The sequence below is a fragment of the Sceloporus occidentalis genome, unplaced genomic scaffold (genome assembly GCF_023333645.1).
Source record: "Sceloporus occidentalis isolate IW3139 unplaced genomic scaffold, rSceOcc1.0.p SCAF_24, whole genome shotgun sequence".
NCBI classification, from domain to species: domain Eukaryota; kingdom Metazoa; phylum Chordata; class Lepidosauria; order Squamata; family Phrynosomatidae; genus Sceloporus; species Sceloporus occidentalis.
In genome coordinates, this window is record NW_028317004.1 from 6,513,982 (window position 1) to 6,532,688 (window position 18,707).

Below are 18,707 nucleotides of genomic sequence, written 5' to 3' on the forward strand. Positions count from 1 at the left end.
GACAGCTCCATTGACTTGTCTCCTCAACACAGTACTTCTCTTTCTGGTCCACTTTTTCCAGAAGTCCCATACATCATCATAGTCCAGAAATTGGTCATCTTTAGTGCGCAGAGTCAGTACAAACACTATAGGTATGTACAGCAGGAGCCCAACGTTTGTGTCACTTTTTTTATTTTTTCCCTTTTTTCATCCACATTAAAGGCAGGAATACAAGAAGGCATTGTTAGATGCTGTAGGCAGACTTGTATGTCTGCTGATTAATACAGAAGGTTTTAAGGCAGAAGCATAAAGAAAGTGGGAGAGGAGAAACTGAAGAAGAAAAGCAAGAAGGTAAAAAGATATTAGCTCAGCAGAAAAAATGAAAAGAATCAGATAGAATTTAGTAATGGCAAATATTCAGTACTGTGTATTGTACAGATGGAGAAATTAGTGTTGCTTGCCCTTTGAAAGTTTCTCAGCATCTTCGTCGGTAATACTGTTAAGAGTTTATAACACATCTTATGGAGTTCAGCAGGCGTTCACCACGTTCTTACACTAAGCTCATATGGGTAACGTCTTGAGTTTTTAGCCAAGAATATCAAGGTATACTGGAGATGCCTTGGACAAGTTCTGAAGGAGGATGTGTATTTCCTTGATGTTTAGCCTCATATGAGGCTCCCTCTGCCAACAACCAAGCATTAAGTCATAGATTTCCTTTGGGCAAGTTCGGGGTCTCTGTAAGACTCGTCCTTGAGTAATACATTCGATTACCTAAAATTTAGAGAGTCATGTTTATTTAAGAATAGAGCCAAACAACATCCCTACATCATAAATTAAGATTTGTAAACATTAGATAGCATTTTAATTAATAGCTATTCATTTGATAGTATTTTAATACGTTAAATTACATGTTATCAATCTGCATCTTAACTATCCTTTTTTAATATATGAATATACAAACCTCGTTGTTTGATAGCTGATACCAGGGTTGTTTTCCATAAGTAAAAATTTCCCATAAAACCACCCCTAAACTCCAAACATCGCTTTCTGTGGTGAACTTCCTGTACATGATACTCTCAGGGGGCATCCAGCGAATGGGTAACATCGTATGCCCTCCAACCTAAAAGAAATAATGAGAAAAAATGTATTACTGTACAGCAGAGCAATCTGCTATAAAAGTGAAGTTGTAAATACTTTATATACAAATATTAGTTGGTTTTTTTACTGTAATTTAAAGACATTGACTGCAAAAAAATCAACAATGTGCGTCCAAACAGATTGTAAACTCACAAGAGCAGGGCCCTCTTCTCCTTCTGTAAAAGTATGTTTAATGTATGTTAATGATATATAAATAGTCTTAATTATTTTCACTGTACTCTATTGTAACAGCTCTACCAAATATGCTGTCGCAATATAAATAAATCTAATGTCATTTAATTTACAAAGCAAGTCATATTTCTTGAGAACATTTTAGGTTCTTTTAATAGCCAGGTAACTTGAGGTGTCTACATACTGAGTGCCAATATTTCGGAACAGCCAGGAATTTTCATTCACAAACAGAACCAAAGAGCAAAAGCCATTAAGCGATGATTAATTATCTTAAGTTTTATTATTCATAAAATATTAATAAGAGATTTTATCCTTATTCATCTGAAACTTGTCTATGCTTGTTTTATTTGTAAATTGCCTTCTTTAAAATTTAATGAACGCTTTGAACTGGTAGCTGCTTTGAAAATAGAAGTGCGTCCTTAGAAAAATCTGACTTAATGCATTATCTCAGTGCTTGATGTTTTTGTAACAGTGATGTAATGGTTTGGATAGTACAAGCAAATAGAGACTGGCTATTTGATACTATTGCATGTTAGGAACCTTTCAAAGGCTGTCAAATTTTGTATAAATTGAAAACTAATATTCCTCTGACTTCACTAGTCAATCCCTCAGAATTAGGCACATTTATTTTTAAGATCATGAAGCTGTCAACACCCTGATACATGAGATACTCTACAGGAAAAAAGTTCTCGAAGTCAAAACAAGAACGCACACATAAAGTAAGCCATGGAAAATTATGATAAAATTATATTATTTATTGTACACAGGCAGTACTTTCATAAACTTTTTTTGTCATATGCAAATATTCAAATTGAAATGTGCAAGCATAACCAATCAATAAACATTAATAACTTCTAAATAAAACCCTGAACTAAAATACTGTTCAAAAAGTTGCGTTTGAAAGATAGGGAATGCATGGTAATGAAATTAAAATTTCCCCACAGACAAGTAAACATATTTTCCTAATGGCTTTGAATATGTAACATATTGGGAAGAAGCATTGACTGTGACAATAGGAAAAAAACATTTCAAGATTGTGCTCAGCTGGACTGGCTATGAACCAAATAACAATCCAGGCACCCCTACACAAACATGCCATGTATTTATACCATTTGTGCCATGTAAGATCACTTGTGCAAGTATCTCAAACATTGTGGAGGCTTCTGCTACACTTCTGCACCACACCATAACTACTGGTGGCCAGACCTGGAGATTTTCTGCATATGACGCAAAGTCTCCAGGTGAAATGCTGTTTCCTCGGATCCTCGAGCCACACACACTCACGCTCCCCAACCACTCCCAACTGATGTAAAGCGCTACTGCAGCTCGCTCTGCCCCATGTGGCTAACCAAACCCCATCATGACTCTTTAGTCTGCAAAGCCCTGCCTCCTCACAAAGCCACTCCCTCAGAGGAGAGCTCCAGGCAGCCTGGTAAGCTTCCGTTGCCCCTGACCTGTCCAGTCACCCCAGGCAGCTGCTTGACTCACCTGGCACTAAGGCCTTGGTGCTCACAGACTGCATAATGATGGCTTTCCAACAACAGGAATTGCACTGTTTTACTACAAACAGAGGATAAATTGCAAACAATGAATATCAAATATTCCTATTATGTATGTAAAAACATTTTAATGTAAAATCAATCAAAGTTGTGTAAAGCCCCTAAACACGTGACACACTCAATATAAACAATGTTGCTCATCTATCACAAGCTTTTTTTTTTTTTTTATTAATGCTGCTTCCTGCTATGTCCACTTAATCTGTTCAATAAAGATTAACTCACTTTAGTGCATATTATGACAAGGAAATTTACAGAAAACCGCACAGACCATGTTACTGATATAACCACATCTTTAAGAGTCTGGAAAATGAATAAGGGGCACTTTTAAACAATAACAGCCTCTCTTGAGCCAACACTCACATTTTTATCATGGGCTTCGGTTTGTGGTTAGGGGAGTTATTAGAATAATCTCATAAGAGCATCTGGAACTAACCTCAAAATCCAAAGCAACAATGGGGCAATTGTATGACCACAATACTAATGAATAAATAACAATACAATCAGAGTGCTTGCCTATTTGGATGGACTGCCTCCACTTACTTTTTTTGTTAGCTCTCTGGTTTTTAGTAGGTAATAATAGTCTTTTTTTTTTTTGGCCAAATGGATTATCACGTATGGGTGTTCTCACTGTTTAGTCTATAGGATTTAGCTACAGCCTCACTATCCATGAGACGCAAAATCTTCTATTAAACTATAGCTAACATAACAAAGATATAGTAAGGAGTCCCATGACATTTTACCCACAAGCTTGCTATACATAAATAACAGTTGTATCTAGACAAACTATGTGAACCCTGCCCACAGTCTAAAAAGAACAGTTAAACATATACTATTGGTGGAATTGGAGCCATACAATGAAGAACATGCAATGTGGAACATGTTGGAATGGACTAGGGCATTGCTGACCCTTATTCTCTCTTGCAGTATCCCTTAAAAAGAGTCACTCTATGGACATGCTTGTTCACATCTATGCAAAATATGGGTCTGATTCCTTGTTTCTGGGCTAGATTCACAATTGTATAACGGTAATTGTGTAAATAATTTTTTGCTGTTCATAATGACACATTGTAAACATTTTAGCAACTTTCATTTTATTATCTAGGGTCACAAGGCCCTTAGTAAGAAGCCTGATAAAATGTTTCTAAAAAGTTTTAACAATTTCAAGGTATTTGCAGTAGTGAATTGGTAAAAAAAATGTAGACTATGATGGTAAAGCCACTAGGGGGAGCCATAGTTAAATTATTTTAAAAGTTTGAGTTTACAATCAGAGATGTATGTAGGCATATCTAAGATGCATGTGTAACCAACTACAGCACAGTAAACTGAGAAGAAATTGATGTAGGAATTTCAATAAAACGATTCAACTTATTGTGGGTAATGGCTGTGTGTTTTACTGCAATAAATCTTAAACCTCTGTTATTGTCTGGTCGATTTGCAACTTTCGGACTCTATATGTTCATCTATGCAATATTAATATAAATTTTGTGACCCTGTACCAATTTATCATTAGCTAACTTGGTATTCAGTCATCCAGAGTGCTCTCCCTCAAGGAGATAGCACACTCATCAAACTAATATGTACAAACCCCACCTGACCTTGATCTGATCAGTTATCATAACAGTTATAATGCACACACACACACAGACTAAAAAAGAGAGAAACCAAAAAAAATTATTTTTGCCCAGGCTTTCAAAGCTCAATGGTATAAGAATACAGGCCACTGAGCTTTGGGCTGACGCAAGCCATAGTACAAGCCTCATTAGTGGTAGCTGTCTAGCCAGCATTGAGCATGGCAAAGCCCAGATGAAAGTGTTGAGATGTTTCATTGCTCCACATTAACGTCATCTCTTATTTAATTTTACCCTCAGTCCTTCCTGTTTTAAAGCGAACCCAAAGTATTCAACTTCCCGTTTATAATTGCCTCTCCCTGCTTTCCTGTACGTTAAATTCCCACTGTGAGTGTGTGTGGTGAAAAGTTAAAATTGTGCCCCCTAACTCTGCATGTAGATAAATCCAGTTGATTTTGTGCTATATGACATTTATGCAGGTTTGTCACACTGATATTTATTACCGCAACACAACCTATCTGAATAGTCACTAGAACCTTGCCGATACACATGCAGCTTATATAAACAACCTGTTCCAGCATGCCTACAACAATAAATATTGAATACATAGGGACACTGTAATAGTGGCACTGCATATTAATTGCAAATCTAATGACTTTTTCCCATCTCCACCTCCCTGATGCCGCACTATTATAAGTAGAGCAGGTTGGCTGCCATGGAAACTGGGGCCCAGATAGCTCAGGACCCATGGAATCGACAACTGCAGAGTGATTGCGAGCAGACATTAACCCCTTTGCTGGAATCTTTAGTGCAGTAAACGGGTGATACAACAAGCAGCGAGAAAGGTTTGGTTTAATCTAAGCTTCAGAGGGTTAACAAACTGAGCAAGGGTCCCATCCTTTCCCTTAATCTAGTTCTGTTTTGCAAAGTAACTTGCAGACAGGTGAACGTACAAGCAAAAATGGATTAAATTACTAGTTTAATAATGCATTGGTGTTAATGGTAAATAACCCCGACCAACGTAAATAACCGATAAATTATTGGAATCGTAGTTTGATGAACATTTTTTGTTGAGATGGCCAGATGTATTTTAATACTAGAACTCCTACCAGAAGCACACTCCCACTGTGCGTATCCCTGTGAGCGCCACACCGCATATGACATCATAGCACCCACACACTTACATATACACACACCACTCTAACATCAAACACTTATACATCCATACACACAGCCCCTCCAACTTCATCCACTAAAACAAAGCCACTCACCATACTCTTACACATATAAACATGTATGCATACAGCCATGCATGCACCCACACTCTAACACCATACACCTAAAGTACATGCACACATAATCTAATACTATACACTTACATACACGCACAGCCATTCTAACAATATACACTTACACATATATACATGCACACATTCACTCTCTCTGATGGTGCATGCAGCTGACAAACATCCCCCTCCCTTAGCCTCTTACATGTTTAGCTCCAATTTATCTACCGTGAAAGTAATTTCAGTTATTTAAACATATTTTAAAACATTGTATACAAAAAACAAAAACTGTCTGCGCTTCTTACCCTAATAAAGTTGGCAGCAAATATATAAACATAATATAAATGAGAGGTTTTGGTTATATGAATTGGCCAAAGCATAATTAAGCTCACCCGCCACGTCAAGGCACACTCTCAATAGGGTGAGAACCTACTCTCACCTCCTACATAGTGGGCACACAAAGCAGTTTATACTGCTACCAAACAACTATGTTTGGTAGGCCTCGTATTATACATTTGTATTATTTGAGCCTGTGACTAGCTTAGCGCACCGCCATTTTTTCTTTTCCCTGTTTGCACATATTTGAGGTTGTTGGCTCCTCATCAGTCTGGTTGCAGCTTGCTGTCCAGGGGTTAATAGGGAGGAGGTTTAATTGCACCTCCCCCAACACATTAATAAGGTTTTGGTAGCAGTATAAACTGCATTGTGTGCCCACTATGTAGGAGGTGAGAGTAGGTTCTCACCCTATTGAGAGTGTGCCTTGACGTGGCGGGTGAGCTTAATTATGCTTTGGCCAATTCATATAACCAAAACCTCTCATTTATATTATGTTTATATATTTGTTGCCAACTTTATTAGGGTAAGAAGCGCAGACAGTTTTTGTTTTTTGTATACATTGTACAGCCAATACACTGTTTTTGCAGCATGCTTACACCTGTTTGGTAGGCCTTGTATTATACATTTGTATTATTTGAGCCTGTGACTAGCTTAGCGCACCGACATTTTTTCTTTTCCATATTTAAAAACATTATGAAATATACTGGTGTTCTCTCATCATTTGGTCCCAGCCCATTACATGATGTCATTGGCCACAGTGGTATTAGGAACTATGTGTATTCATGTGTATCTTACTTATGACTAATGTGTTCTTCAAATACACTTTAAAATTCAGGGTTTGTCCCTATTCCGAACAAATAATATTAGGGCCAGAATCCGACATGTGCAATGTGCTCAAAAATGGCACCATAAAATATGAGGCTTTTAATTATTTCCAGGGCTCGTTTTAATTCCCAGTCCAGCTCTTGTAGAGTTTGCTGGGTATTGTGTTTAACAGCCCAGGAGTCATTAATAGGTCTGGTTAAATGCATGGGAATCCATATAGCTAAAGAGTCATAGGTTCAGGATAGGGGTGTTTGGGCTCTAGAGTTAGCATGCCAGAAAGCATGTCATGATTCAGCATTAATAAGGGGCTGCTTGATTGGGCATGAAATATCATTAACATACACAGTGCCCTGGGTTCAGGCCAGTGTGGATTGGGCAACAGAAACTAGACCTAGGAATGGGATGGGCTTGTGAGCAGGAATCATGTATAAAATGTAGAATTTCAGTGACTTCAGACCTCTTTTGATAAATCTGTCACATTGATTTGTTTCCCTTCCTCCTGTTTGTTTCAGTGTTGGCAGGGAGGGTCCCTCAGGGTTGGCATCAGTGTCGATTTTGTCTAAGGTATGGCTAATTTGGGTGGCACTAAATCAAGTAGCTAAGTGCAGAATGCATAATGGGTTGCGTCTCTGGTGAGTGGCATGCAGTGTGTCCATCATGCAGCGGATGTTACGCTGGTGGCTATGCCTATGTTATCAGCACGTTTAAGCAAACAAGTTTAATTAGTTGATTCATATATTTTATTACAGCTTGTTTGCCTTACAATAAATTGTCACAGTGTCATCACGCCTTTATGTCTGCACCTTTATTTTAATATATGTAATTTAATGAGCATATTGACAATGCATCCATCAATATATCGTATGCTCTTTAAGTAAGAGAGAGGAATTTTCATAACCGAAGTTACACTGCATATAAAAAGTAAATCTGCTGCATTAAATATGTTGAACACTATGGTGATGAAATAACTATTAAACATGTTTAGATTTTTTTGGTTCATTTGTGAAATTCCTCTAGTGGTCTGCTTAATATTTTTCTTTTGCACATGATTGAAAATGCAGTGATATAGTAGGAATGCAACATTGTAATGTTAGTTGGCATTACACTGCTTCTTCTTGAAATCATATCATGTCGCACTCCCATCATGCTGTAGTCCTACCCACGTTTGGCATGCCTATGCTGAATTGCAATAGACAGCCAGTCAGACATGTCTTGCTGTCCTGTTATATACGTATACAAACATTTTAACACAAATTACTTGGCAAATAATAAAAATATGATTTTTTTCAAAGCAGTTTGCTGCAAGGATGATCTGAATCTCAAAAGGCAGGCAACCTTCTGTATTATGTTCACTTTGTTGCTGTTACAGGATAGGAAAAGACCCCTTGACTCTTCAGATTGCAACACTTCTATGTGTCTGTTAAATAAAATTAATCTCTGACATCAGAAAGCCAAACCAAATAAATTTGCCCTCCTTTAGTATTGTACGAATATATTCATGATATTTATAAAGATCTTGTTACATCGACATGGCAGACAGGGAACCAAGGAGCATGTACTGTATATTAGCAGGGAAAAGGGGAAGCTATCCAGGGCCTTGGAGGTTTATTCACAGTTGCCCCCTTCCCCAATATTTGGCTTTCAATGTTCTGGCAGACTCCTGTAGGTGAGTGTGATTAGAGGCAGAGAAACTGCAGGATGCATGGTTGCCAACTTTCCAATTTTTCCAGTGGCGGTTCCGGGTTTCTGGGAAATCAGCAGTTTTGGGTGTTAGGTGCAGGGCCAGTTGGGGAGATCATGAACCTGACTCTAACAGGCCCAAAATTAAGGAAGCATAAGGTATGTTCATTCCTCTGCCTAAGTGCTCTCTCAAACATGTGTCTACAATTAATGCCACTGAAGAACAAAAGCCACACACACCGTGAAGAAACAAACCTCCCAAACCCACCACAGGACTTAAACAAGAAAAAAAAGAAAATGGAGACCAGTGAGAGATGGGGAGAAAGGGGGAAGTCAAAGAGAAATGAGAGAGAAAATGAGGAGGATAGATAAAGAGAAAGGAGAGAGAGAGAACGAGAAAGTGTGATGACCCAGGGTTAATAAGTGCCATCTGTAGTTGTTATTGTGTGATTTTTGTATGTCTCAGTATATTGTGCTTTTTGTTCCCCTCATGTACTGCCCTGTCCATATTCCACATGCCCTGCCACAGACTTTAACCCTGTATAGCCTGGACACCCTCAACCCCACCAGAGTTTCATGGAGTTAACCCACGGGGGGTAAGGTATGGGGGTGGTTCGGAGAGGGAGCCTCCTACAGATCCCTGGTCGCTGGGACCGCCAGGAGAGCTAAATTTAATCTATGTAGTACAGCACTTACTGTGTTAGTGATGAATACTGGATTGGTAATGTTAAAATCAATCAGACTGACTCCAAGTCATGATTTACAGAAAATCATTGAGTCTTGAATCATTGAATCATCCAAATTAAGGTTTTCAAGGATGCGTTTGTTTTTGCTTTATGTCAGTTATATCAATTAGTTATCAATCCCCTTGTACAATTATGATGGTCAAATAATAATTGCAATAACAATGCAAGCATGGTACACTGCAAGTCTGCGACTATTAAAAAATACTGCTTTTTATAAAACACAATTAAATAATAGAAACCCTGGATTCCGTGTCCAGTATTTATGATACCTAGAAAAAAGTACATACAAATACCAAACACATCAGTTTCCACCCACTGACATCACATTTGTTATTACATCATTAGTAGTCACAGAGCTTATATGTCATGACATTTGTAAGGTATATGTGGGAGAGGATGGTAGATGAGCTGAAAAAAACTTTAAAGATTTGCATGAGTGTTCCTTAGTTCCTGTTTATCCTAGTGTGGTGTATATGCAGTACATCCAGTGTTCAAGAAAGTTGTGTGTCTCCTTTTGGACCCTAAGCAGCAGTACCAGCCTGAGCAGACATTAGATGTTCTGTACATGATTATTAGATGTGAAGTATGATTTTCCCCCTTTATGTTTTCTTTTTATTTTGGGAAACTTCCATGTCACCTTTCATACTGCAGAATTCATCATGAATTCATACTGTAGATGTATATTGTGGAAGCCTTTGCTTAGCTAGTGTTGCTCTACCTTCTGAGGTGGTGCGCAAGATTCTGACATCATATCTTGGAACTCTGTCCAAAGAGGACACACAGTGCAAGGGAACCGGTATGTCCAGGGCGGCTGGGATGCTGCTGTGGGCAAGGTCTAGGACACCACATATAATGAATACATGACTGTCTGTCTCCATATCACACATACTTTTTTCACCACAAGCAGAACCTTATAGTTACAAATACACTCTCCCCTAACATCTTCAGCCTCCACTCCTCCGTGCCCAAGTCGTCCTGCAGGTAAACTCACCTTGTCTTATCTTCTTCAGATAATTGTTTCATTGCACAGAACCCTGTGATCACAACTGTCCTGTGTAATTTCTGAAAAATTCCCCACTTTCTTATCCGTGTTAACATTACTGATGAAAGCAAAAATGAATAAACCTAGACACACTATTACATTAATTTGAAGACCTAGAAATACAGTCATTTATTTTATGGAACTTTAAATCTATATACTGAGATTGCCAAGATAGCCATGAAAAAGTGAAAGTAACTTTATTCTGTATAAACTGTGGCAATGTCAGAAGATTAGGTGTGGCACATACTAGCACCTTTACTTTTATTACAGTACTTTGCATGGCAGCAAGCAGCCATATTAAACTGCTTGCTCCAGGGACCAATCTCTGCCTAATGGAAGGGATTGTATTTTTATTTTTTATCATTTTTGTTACTGAAGCTACTGATCGGAAGTCCAGCTTCTCTTTTTTCCACCCTGCACCAATCCTTGGCTGTTGATGCTTTATTACCTTCTTGCTCAGCTGCAGGCCTTGTCTGGGTGGCTGTTGGATTAGAAGATGCATCAGTGTGTAATGCCTTTGATAATACCTGTTCTGACTACAAACATGTAGGATTTAGGGGGGGGGGCATCACTAATTCATATGGTGAAATCAATAATTAGACAATCTAAAAACACAAGTTTGTTACACAATGCATTATAAGGTTAATTTATGAGGAATATTAGACTCACTGGGGCCCTGAGCAGCTGCTTATTAAATATAATAATGCTACCATAATAATTATTATAATTCTTGAAGAAAATAGGTATATTTCTGCTAATTCATAAAACAATGTTATTGAAAATGTTGATAAAATGTGTTAGTACCTTTGTTTGGCCCCTCATGTTTTCAAGCAATGGTTTTCATAATATACCTCTGCTATGTTAATTGTAAGCTTATATGGGAATTATGGTTTGATTTTTTTTCTCCCTAGCTAATAATGGCAACATAATTACATTAAATAGATGCTCAAAGGGAAAACCTCTGTGATTAATTTATTTTAGTACTACAAGAACCGCCCATTTAAGCTTTTTAAGAATCTTTGTTTTGTTAGAAAAACACACAATCCCTATTGTCTTATTTTAGTGTGATTAACCCTCTGAGGCTCACATTTATGTTTTGCTGTGATGGAACATGGTTTCCTAGCAACCACTAAATTGTGTCTCTCTTGTGTGGAGTGATTTAGAGATGCTCAAGGTATGAATTCAGCAGCTACCAGGCAACCTAGCCCTAATACGCATTCCATAATATGCAGGAAATAAATGGTCAAAAACAGAAAGCTTACAATTCTGTCTTATAGCTGATATAGAACATAACACTAACACTCTACAAAAGATAACTAGCAGAAAAAGATCCCTTTGCAAAGATTGTACGTTTCATTTATCATTAGAATTGATGTCTCTGCTTTTGTTTGTTATCGGTCAAGAACAATTTTTAGCATATCTCCCAAGTGTCCCTCATGAGACAGTGTCTCATTGGGTTCCCTATGCCCCACTTTCCCACTAGGAACTCAGAATGAATGCTTGGTATAATTTGCTACTTGTAAATGCTTTACTTTCGTCTCCTAGCACATGCACTACATACTCAACAACTAAATATGCTATTTATATATTTTGCTTAAAAACTAGTTTTATTTTATCATGCTGATAAAATAACATTGCATTGGCAGCATTCATACATGTTTTACAAACATGCTTGTTCTTTTAAAAACTAGTTTGATTGAAACTCGAATTTTGGTAAATTTGTCAATTTGTACAAAGCCCACGAAAATGAGGCCAACCCCCCCCCCCCCCCAGGAATCAGACGAAAATGAGGCAACAATCTCAGAATTTGCATCTGAAATTTGTGGGTCCACATTCACTCACGGTCTCAAGCTCGCATTCTTATTAATCTCTGTCTTTTATGCTCTTTGAATGAGAGCTTCTACAAACCTCTTCCGCGTCTTATTCTGCATCTTCTTTTGCATCTTCTTTTTCTGCATCTTCTTTGTTCTACCCTATTTCTCTTAATTCGATCTTGAATCTTGAATCTTTAATCTGGTATCATCTTTCTTTGTCCGCATGTCCACAACATACCCCGGCAACTTCCGCCAAAATGGCAATGATCCCCCCCTCCTCCCGATTCTCCAATTGGGGAAGAGGACTTCACAGAAAATACTAACTGAGGGCAATATGGTGGCGCTTGCGATGACGTCAACTCTATGATGACCCATAAATCCTTCAACACATTTTAGGGAACTTTGATCAGTAGTATAGTGAGGTTATTTAAAAAAAAATCTAATTAATATTATTGAAGATCATGATTTTTATATTTTAGTAATTTAGATTTGGCTAAGCATTTGTTCGTTTTTAGTATGATGGATTTTAAAACCTTCGGAAAACAATAGTATGATTTTTCTGAAAGGTACTGATGAGCCGGTAATAAACCCTGAATAAAGTACAAAAGTGCAATTTATATAAAGAACATTTAAAAGGCAATTTTTTTTGCATATGGATTTTTTGGGTCATCTATGGCTTAAATTTATATATATTGGAATTACTAAACACAAATGCATATCATTCTGGATAGCTAGACAAACTGGGTGTGCTATACAGCTGATGCATTTCATTACTTTCATTTTGTTTTATGAGAAAATAAAATATATAAGGTCAAAACTAATAAACATAAAATAATGTAATAATGATATTCTTAATTATAACTTTAACTTTACTTTTTTTTTTTAGCTAAAAGTTCATATTTAAAATTATGTTGTGGATTAGATTTGCCATTTTCCAGACACTAATAGTCATTGGATCTGTAGCTCATTTTCCTCCATTGTCATGCATTTTTTAAAGTTAACTACCTTTAACATAGATATAGATATAGATAGATAGATATACACCCAAACATGTGCATTTTCCATTCATCCAATTCTTTTCAATGGAGTGTTTTTAGGGTATATACAATAAGAAAACTTTTTGTAATCCTGCTTACCCAACAAACAAATATTATTATTCTAATAAACAATAAAAAACGTACTAGTAACCTTTACGAATACACAGTTTCTCCATGTAAAGGTACAAAAAATATGTATCCCTGCAAAAACAAAGTATATGTGTATTGTCATGTCTTCAGAGCCTTTGATATTATTAGAAATAATGTTTCCAAAAGGAAAACTTTGGAAAAAATAGAATATGATATACAGTTAATTATTAAGAGTACTCCTTTATCTTGAAAGCAATATTTAAGTATTTATTCTTTTTTTTTGTGACAGACTTTGTGTCTTTGCCATCCATTTTAAATGCTTCCTTCTGATAATGCTCCATGTTATCTAATAATAATCTGTTCTTCTAAGAACTAGAACCCCAACTGAATAGATACAAGCTGCAGTGACCTGCCATTTCCTGCTGCCTTCAATGCAAATGTTATCTTATTGTGAGGGTATTATTATCACAGCTGTAGTGAAGTGGAGGTGGCACCCATGTATTTTCCTCTGCAGGGTGCTTAGTAACACACAGTCGTAGCAGTGCCGGTCCTTCTCTAAACATGATCGTGCCTAAATTGTAATTCACTTGTACAGATAATAATAAAAAAAGTAATAGATTTCAGCTTTGTTTAAAAAAGGTACAACATCTGTTCAATATCTGAATCTGCTTCTAGGTTAATGCACATAGCTGATTTATGCCTAATGTCCTACTTTTTGGTGAAACACAAAGCTTCTCTGAAGCTGGTACTATTATCATTTGTTAGTAACTACTTCTCTAATTACTGGGCATTCACAAGGTGTTTATTGTTATACCAATGGCTTATCATTATGCAAACCTGCCACCTTGCATTTAGCTGCCCCATAATACAAATGGACATAATTAAGTAGCATTTTCGCACATCCTCCAAAATGCTAAGAGATTTTCAGTTGTTTAGATCCAAAACTGGATATGCACATGGAGAAGGAGGCACGCCACAAAGCTTTCATGGCCTCATACAATTTTTGTTAGATAATTGGGCTCTACAGACCTATACAAATATATCAGCTTTGGGTAGAACAAAGAAACACAAGGGATTCAATACCTAGAAGCACATACAATGTTAATTCATCCTAGATGACCAGTGAAGCCGGCTATGTGTCGTGTCACTTTCAACATTGGAGAAGGGTACTAAATAGTTCAAAGGTATAGTACTCCACATACTGTTCAGTAAAACATGCACTTTTTACAGCAACACCAGTTGCTTGAAAATAAAAATAAAAAATATATGGTCATCTAAGGAATATCTACATTACAAAGCAGTTAATGTTATATAAAGCGCAACTGTTTCTTCAGGGAAAAATAATTTCAAGACAAAATACATCTTGATCTCAGCGCTGTTCCTTTTACTATATGTATCTCATTAAATGCATCTTCATGAAGCAATTAATGTGGACATAAAAGACATTGCCTCATCGCCATTATAATTAGAGTGATGATCTACTTACTCTGTAATAGTCAGTGCTGTACACATCTCTTGACATGCCAAAGTCTCCAATCTTCACCAGAAGATTTTCTCCAACCAGACAGTTCCTTGTGGCGAGATCTCGGTGAACAAAGTGCTGGGAAGCCAGGTAGACCATACCTGCTGCAATCTGCTGAGCTATGTAAAGCATCTGGGATTGAGTGAGTTCTGCTGGACGGTTTCCTTCTGCCATGAGGACTGCATCTGGTCCATGGGCTCTGAATACAACACACAAATCAATCAATTTAAATAGATTTAAAAAGATATTAAATGTCAAAGAACAAATGCATACAGTGACTATGTACTTATTATGTAATGGTCAGTGATCACTAGCATATGTTCAACACAGGCAAATGCTCCATCTTTCTTCTTTTTTTGGACTAGAAATTAAAAGCTTATATGCAATGTTATTTTCAATGGCTTTGTTATTTTTTTCCATTCAGCGGATTCTCTTTTCTTAAAAACGCATTTAAATGGAATAAAATTAAATTAGAGGTACCCCAAAATCTGTCCGACCAGTTGTAAATGAGCTACACTCATCACCATATTTAGTTAACTAAAAAATATGTACACATAGTACACGAAAAAGGGTATTGCAGAAAAAAAAATGTATACTTGACTCTTAAAATAAAATTATGCAGACGGCTTCTTTTTCTGTATTCCAGGGGATAGTGTTGCCTGATAACTGAGCTTTTAATTTCACATATTTGCAATGTTCAACCTAAATTCCTTATCTTTGCATTTTTCCTTTGGAGTCCTGTAATCCTAGTCTCCCACAGTGTGCAGCTGGAGAAAGCCACAACAATTTTCACTTTGCTTCCTGCACTCCCCCGAATAATTCTCCCTACCATGAACTCTATGCACAGACATTGCTTTTGACCTTCAACATGTGGTCTGGTTTTTGAAACATGAATCTATGCAGCAGGAAACCTCTGCATCTATCTCATCTCTAGATTTAGTAAGGTCTCCAATGCTTTCCCCTTGATAGCCTTTGGTGGTGCTGCAGGGTAAGGAATAGGATGTCTGCCTAAACAATTTGCTTTATTGTATTACAGAGCATGAATGATTTGAAAGTAGGGAGACTTGTGAAAACTACACTGACTGAGTTCAATATAATTAATTTGAGAATATAGTACTGTTAAACTTGGAGGCACCAAATATATAGTCAAGTTAATCACTATTTGATACATATACTGTACACCTCTCAATTTACGCAGCGTTTCTTACAGTACATATGTATGTCAAAAGCTATGAGAAAAGTAGAAATGACAGACTTAAGTTTAACCCATTCTTTATTGTCCTGATCTGTTCTTTTTGTAGTTTGTCTTGTACATAAATTATGAAACAATGGATATACAATCTGGAAAATCTCTTTGTAAAGCTTTGTTAATATTTGTAAGTAGTCATGGTGCCAGGTTTGCTATAGTGTTAATCATATACATTTCTAGCTCATTCAATTATTTAGAATTTCAGAGCCACCAGCTCTCCTAGTGCACTCTTCAGGAGCTTGATATTCAAATGTTTGATCATAGACCTCACATGGCATATGTGGGTGTTTTAGCATAAGATGACATAGACAAAAATGATGGTGAACCAAAAGTAGACATGACTCCACCCAGTCATTTGTTTGGCATTAGGTATTGTGGCTCCAAGAGTAGGCCATAGAAGGTATTAATACTTGCTATGGCTTAGCTAGAGCAATACAATGTATCATTCCCATTTTGATTCTTACACATCTGTTACACATCTGTTTCTGCTCTACTGTTTTTGTATCCTTAATTGTCAATTGACAGTGATATTACATTATTGAACCTTGTAACTCAACATGGAATTGAAAAACATAATGTGTTTATTTTACTATTACATTGTTAATGTGGCAAAATAATCTGCATAATTTCAGATACAATTACATACAATAACATAATTGCATTTGTAATTTTAATGCTTTTGGTGTGTGAAGTATATACAGAGCTAAATAAAAATTAGGAAACAACCTAAATAATGGCACAAACATACATGTGTATTTATAAATGTATACATACAAGGCTGATTCAGTCATTGAAAAGAGATACTAAAAACATTGGCAAATGTCAAAAAAAATACATGAATTCTACTATTTCTCTTTTTTTAACCACTGGTGAGTTTCATCATAAGTTGTAAATGCAAACGGAATAATAATTCAGAACACGAGACCCAGCTGCTGTCAAGATTCCCCCCAAAACAAGCAAAATTATAGGAAAAACATTATTGTGTCCATTGTGTTGGAGTATAAGGGGCAGGACATACAGTGTTTTGCACACAAGTACTTTTTGCAACTAAATCTCTCATGAAGGATTGAGTTTAGTATTCATAACAAAATTACATCACTGATTAATGCTAATCCGTGATTGTAGCAGGTGGTAAGGTCACTTGCAGGCCAAAACACAGTGGACAATATTGGAACCCCACTTCACTAGTCATTTGAAGGACCAACACTGGCAAGTTTGTGAATCAGCACAAGGGCAGCAGAACAACATGGCTTATCGTAGGTTCCACAAAATGTAATACATTTATTTATTTTTCTTTTGTTGGTAACTCACCTCAGGAACTTGTTCAGATCGCCATGCTTCATATACTCAAAGACCATGATGAGTGGATCTCCTTCCACACAAACACCATAAAAAGTCACAATATGCTCATGCTGTAAGTTTGTTAGCAACTCAGCCTCCCGATGAAAGTCTTTTCGCGCATTGTCACTGGCATCTTTTAGCGTCTGTAAAACATAATTTAGGGTACCCACATGTAACTTTGTAAGTAAAAAGTAAAATATTTCCTGATCATTATATAGTATTATATATATGATACACAATTACTGCAGAGCTATAGAAAATTATATATATATTTTTATTTATTTAGGCGCAATGGTGATGGAGTGGAGATTTCTGTGTTTTGAAACGGTAATATATTCCACTTAGTCATTAGAAAAAAAAAGCATTACAAAAGCAACTATGCATCCTAGTTTGTAAGCGCACATCAAAGCGGTTAGTGTTGCTAAGCAACCGGTAAATGGCAAGTAACAGAGGCCAAAGAAGAGCATGATGCCTGTGCTGATAATTTCACATGGAACATTGTATAATAGTATATATTAATAGTATAAGAGTATATATTTTTATATATATATATATATATATATATACCTATCCAGAGAGAAAATGTCTGAACAGAATAATTATGCTGCTTTATCAGCAAATAACTGTGTGCTATTTGATGAAAGAGTTAAAGATTTATGGTAAAAACAATAAAAGAGCACCTATAGCGCAATATCAACAAGTAAGGCCTGCTGTAACATAGACACATAGAACATGATAGCAGATAAGAACTATTTGGTCCATCTAGTTTGCCCATTTCTCCTTTCTGCCCATTAATACTCAAGCCTTCCTTAAACCCAAAACCTTAATCCATGTAATGGTTTGTAATCCAATGTAACCTGCGCTGAAAGCATATTCACTTATCCAGCTACTTGGGTGGCTAATACAGGGTATGAGTACCTAACTGCGCTACTGTAGGCTGTTTTGGGTAGTGTATGTACGCAGAACAAAAGCACAAGTTGTAGCTGTGGAGCAGGGCTCATTAACTAATTGTGTGGTTAAGTGATTACTAAGTTAATTTCTCATACAATGCAAATGAAATATTAAAGTTATATGATGCACCTTCTGCATCAGCTGGGCCCAACTGACGCATTTTCCACTTAGTTCACTAAGTGGATACAGTCATCTACATTTTATATTTATTCAGCAAAATAGTTGTTCATATTTCTTTATTATTCCAGTTCTTTAGTCCTAGAACTAAATCCATGCTCCACTTCTATTAGTTTGTATCCTTACTGCCCTTCTTCCCCAAATCCTCCACCAAACCTGTGGACTGCCATGTCCCT

General features: G+C 36.7%; 1 protein-coding gene across 2 annotated transcripts in view; it reads right to left on the bottom strand.

Annotated features, from left to right (window-relative positions):
- Positions 1-564: 564 nt before the first annotated feature.
- The window catches only part of LOC149300562 (BDNF/NT-3 growth factors receptor-like), a 109,582-nt gene continuing 91,439 nt past the window's right edge, over positions 565-18,707 (bottom strand). For both annotated transcript variants that reach the window (XM_089484963.1, XM_089484962.1), the window contains 4 exons: positions 17,374-17,546; positions 14,778-15,012; positions 941-1,099; positions 565-750 (listed from right to left, as the gene is read on the bottom strand). In XM_089484963.1, the coding sequence (XP_089341089.1) occupies positions 565-750; positions 941-1,099; positions 14,778-15,012; positions 17,374-17,546 (753 nt within the window). The remainder of the gene's footprint in view (positions 751-940; positions 1,100-14,777; positions 15,013-17,373; positions 17,547-18,707) is intronic.